The sequence below is a fragment of the Peromyscus maniculatus genome, chromosome 5 (assembly GCF_049852395.1).
Source record: "Peromyscus maniculatus bairdii isolate BWxNUB_F1_BW_parent chromosome 5, HU_Pman_BW_mat_3.1, whole genome shotgun sequence".
Taxonomy (NCBI): Eukaryota; Metazoa; Chordata; class Mammalia; order Rodentia; family Cricetidae; genus Peromyscus; species Peromyscus maniculatus.
This window is the reverse complement of record NC_134856.1, coordinates 130,805,672-130,817,887: the sequence shown is the minus strand read 5'-3', so window position 1 is coordinate 130,817,887 and position 12,216 is coordinate 130,805,672. Positions and strand designations below refer to the sequence as shown.

General features: G+C 48.5%; 1 protein-coding gene across 6 annotated transcripts in view; it reads right to left on the bottom strand.

The window, feature by feature from the left end:
* Ippk (inositol-pentakisphosphate 2-kinase) overlaps nt 1–8,723 on the bottom strand; it is a 71,058-nt gene extending 62,335 nt beyond the window's left edge. For 3 of the 6 annotated variants that reach the window (XR_013051633.1, XR_013051634.1, XM_042278455.2), the window contains exon 1: nt 5,450–8,723. Coding sequence is in view for 3 of the 6 variants with exons in the window: in XM_042278455.2 (XP_042134389.1) it covers nt 5,450–5,530 (81 nt within the window). In the remaining 3 variants the exon portion in view is untranslated. The other 3 variants (XM_042278453.2, XM_006992282.4, XM_076573310.1) reach the window with 2 other exon arrangements.
* Nucleotides 8,724–12,216: the final 3,493 nt, after the last annotated feature.

The following is a 12,216-nucleotide window of genomic DNA, read 5'->3' as shown; positions in this document are numbered from 1 at the left end:
AAACTCAAAGAAATGTTTCCTTGCTCGCTTTTTTTCTCTTTCTTTATGGTTTTTTGAGACAGGGTTTCTCTGTGTAGCTCTGGCTGTCCTGGATCTCGCTCTGTAGACCAGGCTGGCCTCGAACTCACAGAGATCTGCCTGCCTCTGCCTGGAGTGCTGGTACTAAAGGCGTATGCCACCACTAGCTTTCTAGCACCGTGACAAAGCATCTGGAAAAAAAAAAAAGCTTAAGAGGAGGAAAGGTGGAGTTGGGAGAGATGGCTCTGCAGCTAAGAGCACTGGCTGCTCTTCCAAAGGACCTGAGTTTGGTTCCCAGCACCCACAGGGTGGCTAACAACTATATGGAACCCTTGTTCCAGGGGACCTGAGTCCCTCTTCTGGCCTCTGTTGGCATTGCAAACACATGGTGAACAGACATACATGCACACAAAACAGCATACAAATAACAATAAATAGAAAAAAGAAAATAATAATAGTAATAATACATAATAATACATAAAACAGCATACAAATAAAAAAAATAGAATAAAGAAAAGACTTGTTTTGGCTCATGGCTTCAGAGGTTTACATCCCTGGCTGTTTAACCCACTGCTTTGAGCCTGTGGTGAGGTAGAGTATCATGATGGAAGTGCATGGCAGAGGAAAGCTATTCCCTAACTTTAGCCAGAAGAGAAAGCAAGAATTTGAAAAGGCTGGGGCCCCAATACCCTCCCTCTTCAAAGCTAAGGATCCAATGACCTAGCTTTCCTTCAACTAGGTCTTGCTTCTAAAGGCTCCAACAGCACTGTCAGCTGGGGACCAAGACTTCAACATGGCCTTTGAGGGTCCGTGAAGATCCAAACCATAATGGAGAGAGAGACTAGGGGGACAATTAAAGTTCTTCAGTGAAGATAAGCTATCCTACCACCTACAGGGTACTCTCAGGGTAGAAAGAACCACTATGTCAGATGTCCCAGGGACCACTGTCCTCTGACAAGGTGGTGAGGAGATAACTCAGGAAAGGGTCCATGAAAGATCCCAGGAAGCTGAGATCACTGGCAAGGGAAGGGATACAAAAGAGCATCACCCCTCAGAATATGGCCCCAGGTTCCAGAAACAGCCTTCTACCCAGCCCCTCCAAACTGTAAGGATGACTTCCAGGTGGAAGCCACCGTATGTTCCAAATGTGTCTCCTGAAACCAATTTCCACACAGACGCTCAACCTATAAGGAAACCATCCATGGTCTACTAGTTACCAGAGGCACAAAATGACAAACCACTGACCCCTCTGACAACCAAATACACATCCTCACAACCTCTTAAGCAGGGGGCTGAGGTGCTCACAACAGCACCCTTAGCCTCAATGACAGCTAAGAGCCTCGGAGAGAATAGGCAGACCCTCAAAGGAGAAAGAAAGCCATGGCATCAGCAGCAGTAAGCACTGGTTCCTTGTCCATCCTCCTTCCTACCATTTGGTAGCTCTAGCTCAACCTCCCAGCCATCCACCCAGGGTGAAGAGGACAGAGGTGTGAACCACAGGGGGAGGTCACAAAGTGAAAGAATGTACACACTAATGTCATCCTGAGAGCCCAAGGGGAGCTACGGAGACAGGACAGGCCAGCTCGGTGACCCCTAACGGGTGGTGGTCCCAACAATACGTGAAAAGGAGTCAAGACTCACAGAAGCCACAAGTGGTGTCAGAGAAATACAAGCAAATATCAGAGCCCCTTGAACCACCCACCCAGACTGTGATGATGATGAGGGTGGGCCAGCACAGAACAAACAGCCTTGTTCTGTAAACACACAAAAGCCTCCTGCATCGCTGCTTTCTGAAGACAGAGATCGGTACTGAGAGCTGAACTCTGACTGAATTTTGACCAAGCAGGAAGGAGTCAGGGAGGGAGAAAGGTCACCTCTGAAAATGTAAATGTAGAAAAACAAACACATCCTTATACCAGCAAGGCAACACAAGGCTAACCATCACCCAAGGGAATATGGAAATAAATGCTAACCTAGCAACACCAGATTAAGGAATAAAGTGTGAATGTGCAATGAGACAGGATGTGACCAGACCAAACCACCAAGAAAGAAACACTTCAATAGCATCAGTCTGAAAGACCACCACTGAATATCTCAAGTGTAGGACATGTCATTTCTTTAAGAGATGTCAATGACAAGAAAAAGTTCAAACTCTTTCAACCAGTTCTAGGTGAATAGTGAAGATGGATCCAGCCAGGATCTGGGTAAACACCACGTGATTGGAAAAACAGAAATATCAGCTGTGCTTTAGCATGTCTACAAAGGAGGATAATTCCTCCAGCACTAAAGGGATGGTCTACCTAACTATCATAAATAACCCTGTGATGGACATCTTTGTGAACAATACCTATTTTCACTTCCAATTTTCTCCTTATCAACCACATGAGAACAGAAATTATATCCCAAACTACAAACTTTAAAAAAACTTCCTTGTTCGTCCTGATTTTTGTCTTTTTCACATGTTGTTGGGGTTGCCACCCCTTAGGAATCTGTCTCCATAGACAGATTCTATGTCTCCCCCTGGACTCCTCAGGATCTCATCTATGGGTGGTACATTCACTTTGTGACCTACACTATGGTTCATATCTGTATCCTTTTCAACCCTGGGATAGTTTTGATGCTGGGTTCTAAACTCAGGGCATCAAACATGCTAAGTGCACATTCTAACACTAAGCAACACCCACAGCTCATTTTTCCTAATTATAATATATATTTAATGAATATATAATTAATGTAAAAAGTTTCAGATTCTTCTTTTTGTTTTTTTTTTTTTTTTTTTTGAGACAGACTCTCACTATGTATCTCTGGCTAGCCTGGAACTGGCTCGACAGACCAAGCTAGACCCAAACTCACAGAGATCTCCCTACCTCTGGCTTTCACAGTGCAGAAAATATTTTTTAAAACAAAAAGAGGAGCCAGCTCTAGCAGCCTTTAATCCCAGTTCCTAAGGAGGATGAGAAGGATGGCTTGAGTGGATGAGTGTGAGGTCAGCCAGGGTAACACAGTGACCCATTCTCAATCAAGCAATCAAGTGATACTAATGTAAGTGGCTAACTACTTGTAATATTTTGATGTATTTTCTTTCAGTCACGTGTAATTACAATCACACTACCTGTCTGTAATTTCCTTTTTCCAGTTAACATTAGTAACATTTACCCACATTAAATGGGTATTAGCCTACTTTATCTAATCCATCCACTATAAAATAACCATCTAAACTGTTTATATTGTAATACATACATCTTAAGACTGAAAGAGAACCTGTGAAATGACCCCAAAGTTTGTCGTTCACACCTAAAAGGTCTAGACACTACACAGTCACAGAAACTATCTGAGGCTCTCCAGAGTCTCTGAAAGGTTTTAAAACCAGACCAACTTGCAATAAGCAGTTCTCTTCAAGTTTTGATAAATGTTCTTTCTGAGCAGACTAGTTAAGTAACAAGTCTTTCATGTTACCTCTGCCAGTAAGAAGAAAAAACGACAGCTCTTCATAGTAATAGGAGTGGGCATTGATTCCCCTGCACCTCATGGCCAACACAGCCGAAAGGCTAGGTGCCCTGGACAACTAAGAGACTGGATGACAAACAAAATGTAAAGTAACCTCACAGATTCTGAGCCAAAACCAACAAGTGGGAGGTAAAGGCAGCAAATACAGCTGCCTTAGGAGAGCTAAGCTGTGGTGGCCTTGAGGGAGGCCACCAGCGTCACTGACTGAAATGGCTAGTAGCACAAGTGTCATGCCCTCAGGCTGCCTGGAGGAAAACCTGCGCTAAGATGCAGCACATCCCGCAGGATCCATGCCTGTGGCTGCAGACAGGACAGTGACCAGCTGCTGACAGCCTGGCAAGTGTATCAGAAGTCTGTCTGCACCGGGTACAGTACCTGGGAATGGATACACTGCAGAGGTGTTGGGACAAGATGTAACTCAGAGTGACAAGTAACAGTGGAACCTTCTGGACCTTTATCCCTGAGAGTAGGGGGCCAAGGGAACCCTGACACAGCTCACCTGTGAACTGGCTGGCTATTCACCGTCCTGTCTACCCAAGCATCCCTATGTACTCCTGCAGCCCCAAGACCTGTACACCACAGAAGGCTCCTTTTCTCATTCCTTGTTTGCACATGGCAGAACAGCACATTTTCGTTCAGAGCTGCTGGCCGGTGACAGTGCTGATGTCCCCACCGGCACACCCAGCTCCTGCAGGGTGGGACTAAGGATGGCTGTGCACACACACTACAGAGGAGGAAGGGCTTTATAAGAGCTTTTCAGCTCAGGGGTTGATACTCGTTCAGAAAAAGTGGCCATGGCTGGAGAGACTCGGACTGGATGCGGCAGGCCTGGGAGGCTGAGCAGAGACGCAAAGTTCACCGGTTCTCAAAAGGGAAGGAGGGCTACAGACATGCCCAGTACCCAAAGGAGCAGAGAGCCTCTCCATCCCGCTTAAAAACATCCGTTCTCCTTGGTCATAAAAGGCGCTGAAAAAACTGCCTTTCGGGCTTTCTCCTCTTTGGTCCACAGTCTCAGCAAACACACCAGTAGGGCAGAGATGTCAGCTGGACTCAAGGCCCAAGCTCTAGGCGGCTCAACACTCAGCACAGGTCGGTACAATCTTAACTTCATGAAAGCAACACGCATGCTATTCCTAGCTCCACGTTCCTAACGCAGCCTACTGCTCCTCCGCCAGTGGTAGCGCTGGGAATCACCCCGGCTCCCTGTGCTATTAACCTTCTCACATGACACCTCCTGCTTTCGACTCCCCCGGCCCACCACATTCCTGCTAGATTGTATCAGACAGCAAGAAGTCAGAGAACCTGGGCCTGCACACAAATCCATCCGCTTCTCTTCCTAAGTTCGCCCCCTTGGAAATCACTACGTCTCCTGAAACTCTCTTCCTAAGTTCGCCCCCGTGGAAATCACTACGTCTTCTGAAACTCCCTTTCAAGTTGAACGAAGGAGAAACCGTTTGAAGTTTATGATCTGGATGCGAACCTGCGGTAGCACCCGTTCCCAACAGCAGCTCCGTGGTCTCTGAGGCTGAACTCCAGGCGGAGCGTGACAGCACTCTGGGTACCTTCGTCAGTGCTGCCCAAGCCCTGACCCCGTCTCGGCCTCTGGCCCACCGTGGCCCGGCAGTAAGATGAGCATCCCAGCGGAGGCTGCACAGCGTGAGGCCACGCGGCACCCACAGGGGGTGGGAAAGAATACCGGGGGGACAGAGAGACGAGAAGGGACACTGGGAGGAAAGGGGGCCAACGGAGACAGGGGTGCCGTGCCGGGAGGAGCACGGAGCTGAGGATACTGGGAGGGGGGTACCAGGGAACCACCTGAGCGGAAGCTGGAGGAGGAGTCACGACCCGAACTAGAAGGCAGTAGGCACAGGGCTGCCAGAGCCGTCGGTGAGGCCCGGAGCCGCGCCGCCCGCCGGTCGCTCACCTGCGCGTGGGCCACCACAAGGCTCTTGTTGCCTTCGCCGTGGTAACCCCATTCATTCTCGTCCATCTTCCCCTCTTCCATGCCCCGGCGCCCTGGAACTTCGCGGGCCGGGACACGGGGACGAGAGCAGGGGGCCGCCCGCCTCGCTGGGCTCCAGCCGCAGCCGTCTGAAGAAAAGCGCCTGTCAGCTGCCGCCTGCGCTCTAAGCCGCGGCTACTTGCAAGCAAGGAGCGCCGGAAGCCACGCCCCCAGAGGCCGCCATTCCCCGACCGGGCAACTTCCGGGTCCCGCCCACCTTGCCGTCGACATTCGGGGCGGTCGGTGAGCTTAGGGGCCATCTTATGTGCTGGCAGAGTGACTCACTTCCGAAACGCAGACTTGGGAACCGGAAGGGAGGTTTCCGGATCTGGTACCGGACGTTGAGGCGGGAGGCTGCCTGTCACCCGGGATCCAATGCACTCCGCATCGCGTGGTCGTATGGCCACGACTGCATCTTCGTGGGCTACAGAAAGGCGCTGGGCGACTCTGAGCCTCCGCTGTCACGTCTGTAGAATGGGGTGGGATGAACTGCACCCTCATTGGCTCTCCCAAAGGCAGAGGGGGACATCAGGTGGTGGCCACAGTTCACGACGGGAAATGTGGCGAGGCGAGGGGACCTCACCGTGGCGCTTTTGCCCCCGGGACATCCAGAAATGCAGATGGGGCAGTAGACGCCGTCGCGGAGAGCAACGGCCGCAATTTATCCTTTGATGCGAGGAAGAATGACGCCGCATGGTAGAGCTGCCTTGAGGATAATATGAGGAACTTATGCTCTTAAAAATGATTTAGGACTGCTCGCCTCTAATCTCATCATCATTTAGGATGTGGAGGCAAAAGGATCTCTATGAGCTCGAGACCAACCAGGGTTAGATAGTGAGATCCTGTCACAAACATAGTTTTCACACTTGTGTTAAGATGGTTACAGTACTGAATATTGCGTTAGCTGGTGTATGTGAAGAAAATCAAGCTTAATGCAGATATATGGTTGTTGCATTAACTTTTCCAAGGGAGACTGGGCAAATAACTGTTCACTCTAGATAGGGCACCAACAACAGACCACAGAAGTGACTGTACCCTTGATGAACCAATGAATTTACAAGGGATGCTTAGAGAAGCATGGGGTGAGTGTAACTTACATTAGTGTGGATGACCTCAAAACAGCTGTGCCACAGAAAAGTCCCATCCTAACATAGATTTATTCCACTTCTAAAAACTAAATGGATTTCTCCTTCAGTTAGTCTACTTCCTTAGATACTCCTGAAAGCCCATGCAGCTGAGGCTGTTTTAAGAAGGTAAAGGCTATGTGTTGCTCTGAAGATGGGTACACGGCACTCCAGTCTTCCTCGGGCTTTCTTTCCACCCTCTCTTCTGCTGCTGTGTTCTCTGAGCATTGGGAGGTGACAGAGATGCTTGGTCATTGTCTTCCATTGTGGCTGAGTACCGGATCACTATACCATAGTAACAGCCACCTCATTCTCTGCAACTTGATGGGCTATGAGTGTTCTCAGTAACTTACCCACTGGAAGAAAAGATGAAAAGAAAAGGATCCTCTCTACAATTGACATTGACACCTCAGTCATCTATAGGTATAAACATAAATGTTTATCAGACTATCCGACAGGCACGTACCCATTTAACTTATTTTTGGAAATACAGAAGTAATTGCCACACTAGGACCCTATGACCTCCCCAGGTAAAGGCTTTCATCCTACAGTACCAACATGAGTCCCTTCCTGCAGAGCAGTTCTTAAAGACAATCAGACATTAGTTGTACCATTATTGTACCAGGGGCACATCTATCTGGCACACAGGTAACCTTAACACTGGTGTCCATAATTAAGTAGGACCATTTGTGACAGTTCTCCCCTAGCGGCCTACATAACACCTGGTGCTTCCAAACATCAGTCTGCAAGATGGGGGCTTTCAGCTCAACCCGCTTGAATTGTGCATGTCCTGCCATCAGCATATGACATCTTCAGCAATAGCATTGTACCGTCTAGTTCCCATGTGCAGCCAACAGCAGTGGCAACAGCCTGCATTGTTCTGGGATGCCAGGGACCACCCTGGCCAACAATCAAAGGAAAACACAGTCCACCCCTGACCCTGAGATTTTCATTCAGTAACCTTACAGTTTCTGGGAGTGTCCTTTTCCCTCCATAATGGCTACCTTCCTTCAAAAATCTTTGTTTTAAAGCTTGCAGGTACAGGCTGTTGTAGGATTTTCTTAATCACTTTACTGGGTATCATCTGCATGTCATCCAACCATTAAACTCAGAACTTCACAGCTGTGCATGGTCCTTGCACTTTGTGCAGGATAACTTCCCACTCTTGCTCCTTAAGTGCACTTGCCTGCACTCCAGATGCTTTTCTAAGTCTGTAAGATATCCAGAGGCTAGAATTATAAAGTCCTTTTACAGATGGTGGGCAGGTCTCTAAAGACCCACCAAGAAAGTGTCAACTGTCTTAAGACAAAAAAAAAGTTAGGGGCTCAGGATGTAGCTCAGTTGACGGAGTCCTAGTCTGGCATGCACAATCTCTAGCACCACAAAAACCAGACTTGGTAGTACACTCCTGTAATTCCAGCACTCAGAAAGGGGGAGGCAGGATGATCAAAAGTTCAAGGTCATCCCTGGCTACTTAGAGACCAGACTGGGACCCATGAGATCATATCTCTAAACCAACAAAAGTTAGCAAGCAAGGTCCAAAACAGCATGAAAAGATCCCAAACATCTGTAGCAACTGTTTTTTCAAAAGAGCAACGTTGGACACAATGATGTGGGTAGGAGGGGACGACCTATTTCTCTCCCTGTCATCTAGTGTTTATCCACAAGCCACCCCATTTCCTCATCCTGGGGTGCTACCAAAGGGCCACTCTACATTTTCCCCCACCTAGGAGCTCAGTGGGCCTGGCTCACACTAATTGCCTTGGTCTGATGCGAAGGAGGAATATGGCTATACCTGTCTGCCATGCCCACCAACTCCCTGGGGCTGACAGGCTCTGGGCAGAGTGGGAGGCTGCTGCCTCTTCCTTATCCACACCTGGCTATTGAAAGGGCCTGGCTGGGCAAACAGTCTCCACCCCCACAGCACTTTCTTGCAGGAAAGAAAGAAACATAGCACCCACAGAGGGGCTAATTGTCAGTGCTGGGTCAAGCTTAATCCTTTTCACCTGCATTGCTCTCATTTACGCCTTTGTGAACTACTGCTCAGAATTAAAAGCCTTCAGAGACACAAGCACTGAATTTAGCTGTCTCTTTTTGTCCTAGAAACTCTATCTCAACACAAACCTTCCCACAAGTGCTTTTGAGTGACCTGTTTTTTCTTTTTTTCATTTCTTCTTGATTGTTTCTATTTTGTGAACCCAGTTTATATGCCAATATAAATTATTCAGATTGCTGGGTGGTGGCAGCGCACGCCCTTAATCCCAGCACTCGGGAGGCAGAGCCAGGCGGATCTCTGTGAGTTTGAGACCAGCCTGGGCTACCAAGTGAGTTCCAGGAAAGGCGCAAAGCTACACAGAGAAACCCTGTCTCGGGGGAAAAAAAAAATCATTCAGATCTGCCAGAGCCCCTCCTACCTCATAAAGATCATGATGTATCCTAGGGTTATACCAGTCCCACGGCCCCTGCTGAATTACCTTCCTTAAGCTCTCTGGTGAACAAGGGCCCCAATACCACCTCTGTCCTGTCCAGTCCCCTCAGTATCCTTTTTACCACATCTCCCCATGCAAATCATGATTCAGTTCTTCCCACTGGGCTCCAACTTTTGGATTCCAGAAGGTTTGGTTGACAGTCTCTTTTCCGTCCCTCCCCCAGCTGTAAGAAATAGCAAACCATCCTCTCCTTTGTGTACCTACCAGATCGAGGCTCATGAGATGATGTCATTTTGACACTGTTGGTTCTTCAAACAGACAAGTTTTCTGGGCAGAGAGCTGGGCCTCAGTTGCATGCAAGGGCAATACAGCTTCACCATGGTTCTCTTATAAAACATGCCATACATGCTACTTTCAGGATCTGCAATGGATTCCCTTTTGCCAGTCACTTCTGAGATCTCCCTATATAGCCCTGTTGGACCACGTCAAGAATGAATGCCACCCCATAAGACATTCGGGAAGATGGCACCACCAGGATTGCTCCATGAATTTTCCCTTGGGGCAGACAGCTCAGCCTCCTTTGCATGTTTTATCACTCACAGCAGGAACAATGCAAATGCAGCCACAACAAGGAGGCATACTGCCCTACCCCTCACGGAGGACAGCCGCTGCAGGACTTGCCCCTGGGACAAGTGCCACCCCAAACAGCTTAGCTTCCATTGCGTGTTGTGCCACCCTACAGAAAGGACCCTGCAGCTGCTCCTCCAAAACTCACCCTTAGTTTTGTTCTGTCTCTGTCTGGGTACCAAGTGCTGCCTAAGTTTTTCTGAGGAAGACAAGAACAAACATCCATTCATCCCAGATAGGACAGTAGCAGCTTACCAAAGGACCTACCCATCTAGTCCAGTGGCTTTACTGGACTTAGGGGAGCATGGATGACTCCCAAACAGATGCCCACTGGAAAGTCCCACCCTGGCATGGCTAACAGCTCCTAAAAGCTGCACAGGTGGATCCCCCTCCCCCCGCACCCCCTACTTCAGTTAACCTTCTGTCCCATATACTCCCCAGACTCTGTCTATCTAGGGCAGAATTATAACTGGGAGTGTGGTATGCAGGAGGGAGCGGCTATAATCAGAGGTGAGAGTCTAATGATCCTTCTCCACACTCTACACATGTGTGTGAATGTCAACAAGCCAGGCTTACTGTCTCGTGCAGGTAGTCAAACTGTTCTGATTAAGGTGCAAACACCCATGTTATATCAGGAGGGCTGCATTTCACAACATGGAGTCATAAAAAGAAAACCCGAGAATGGCTGGTCCAGGCACCCTGTACCTCTGGCCAGACTCAGGTTGAGAGCAGTGAAAAGAGGTCAGTGAGTCAGGAAAATGAGGTGACTTTGAGCATCTTTTTCTAGGATACTAGGACCCCCGCCTCACCCCAGGGAAGGTGGTGGGAGGTTGTTTAGGATAGTTGAGAAATGGAGGTAGAAAGAGCCACTCCAGAGAAGAGACAAGCACAGGACAGTGAGAAGACAGCTCCCAGAATCTAGGTTGTCCCATAACCCTAGAAGACTGGGGACCGAGAACATGACTGAGTTCCCAACTCCCTGTGAAAAGAACATTGTGTGCAGTCAGAAGCAGCAGTTCTGTGTGCTGCATTGAGACACTTCCTTGAGCAAACCTCACGACTGAGAAAACTGTGTATCTTGATTTATTTTTCCAGTGAGTATTATGACAGATACGACTTACAATTGCAGTGTATGCTTGTGATGAAAAGCAGATTATGTTTTCATTGAGATTGCTTTTAAGGTCTCCACCGACAGTGTCTGCAGAAACCACACAAACCCCCCTCCTCACCTTGATGCATCATTGGATGCAGGGGAAGAGACTCATGGGAAGAAAACTCATGGAGAGAGCCTTGCAGAGGAGAATGGTCCTGTCTGAAGGGCAGGCAAGCTGGAGAGCAACATCTCAGCAAAGGCACAGAGTGAACAGTTGTTTCCACGGCCTGGCCCCATACCTCCTCCTCATTACAACACCGACATTTTTCAGTAGGAAAGCACCTCTCCTCTATTCAGCTTATGCAGTCTTACTTAAATGTCCTCCACGCCTACTATCAAGCCTGGTCTCATGATACTGACCGGAAGAGTTGAGAATTACATTCTTGGAGAATAAAAACCACCCCCTGCATTTGGTTCAGGAGGCACAGGGTGCGGTCCAGGTTCATGTCTTGGAGCTCACTTCTGCACTGAAATGAGTGAAGAGAGAAGCACTCCGTGAAGCGATGATTAGAGGTGGGAACCTCAGGGGACAGGAGCAAAGGGGGAAGCTATGGAGCTGCAAGGATGGCTAAGGCATTCACCAAGTTACTTCAGGTTTCCTAGTGGATGAGCGTGCTGGTATGAGCTGTAATCCCTGCAACTGAGAAGTGGAGGCAGGAGGACCCAGAGTTCAAGGCCAGCCTCGGATACACAGTGAGAGCCTGCCTTAAAAGCGAGTTCTTCTCATTCACAGAAGACAAACCTACTGAGTTCAGATCAATAGCAGAGCATGTTAGGATGGGCTGGACCACCTCTCACAGTGAGTTTGGTGGTGTCTAAGTAAAAAGTGTCCATCATCAGAGGGGAGTTTCCCATAGACTGTTTTGTACTCTGGAAATTCATATGCTGGAGCCATAACTTAACATGGGATAGTATTTGGAGAGGGGTCCTTTGGAAGTCATGAGGGTAGAGCCCTATGATGAGATTAAGTGTCCTTAAGAGAACACTCCATATCATTCTGACATCTCTCTGGCACAGCAGAACGCAGGAGGCTCCTCAGAGCCTGGCCATGTCAACACCGTGATTACATCACCAGGGCTGTGAGAAACCCTGGCTGAGCTGACAAGCCTGGGGTGCTTTGTTACGGGAGTAAACGCTGACCATATACGGCAGCATACGCTGAGTGTGAGCGACACAGGTAGCAATAGGATTGGATTGGCTTATCCCTCCAAGTCCTGCTTATATCCCCAACACTGGTTAGCAGCGTTCTCCATTTTTATGTTAGAAAAAGTGGCAGGGAAGAGGGACAGGAGAGAAAAGTATCAAAGGGAATGAGATCTTCCCAGTCACATGGCGGAAAAGCTGTGCGAGGCAGAG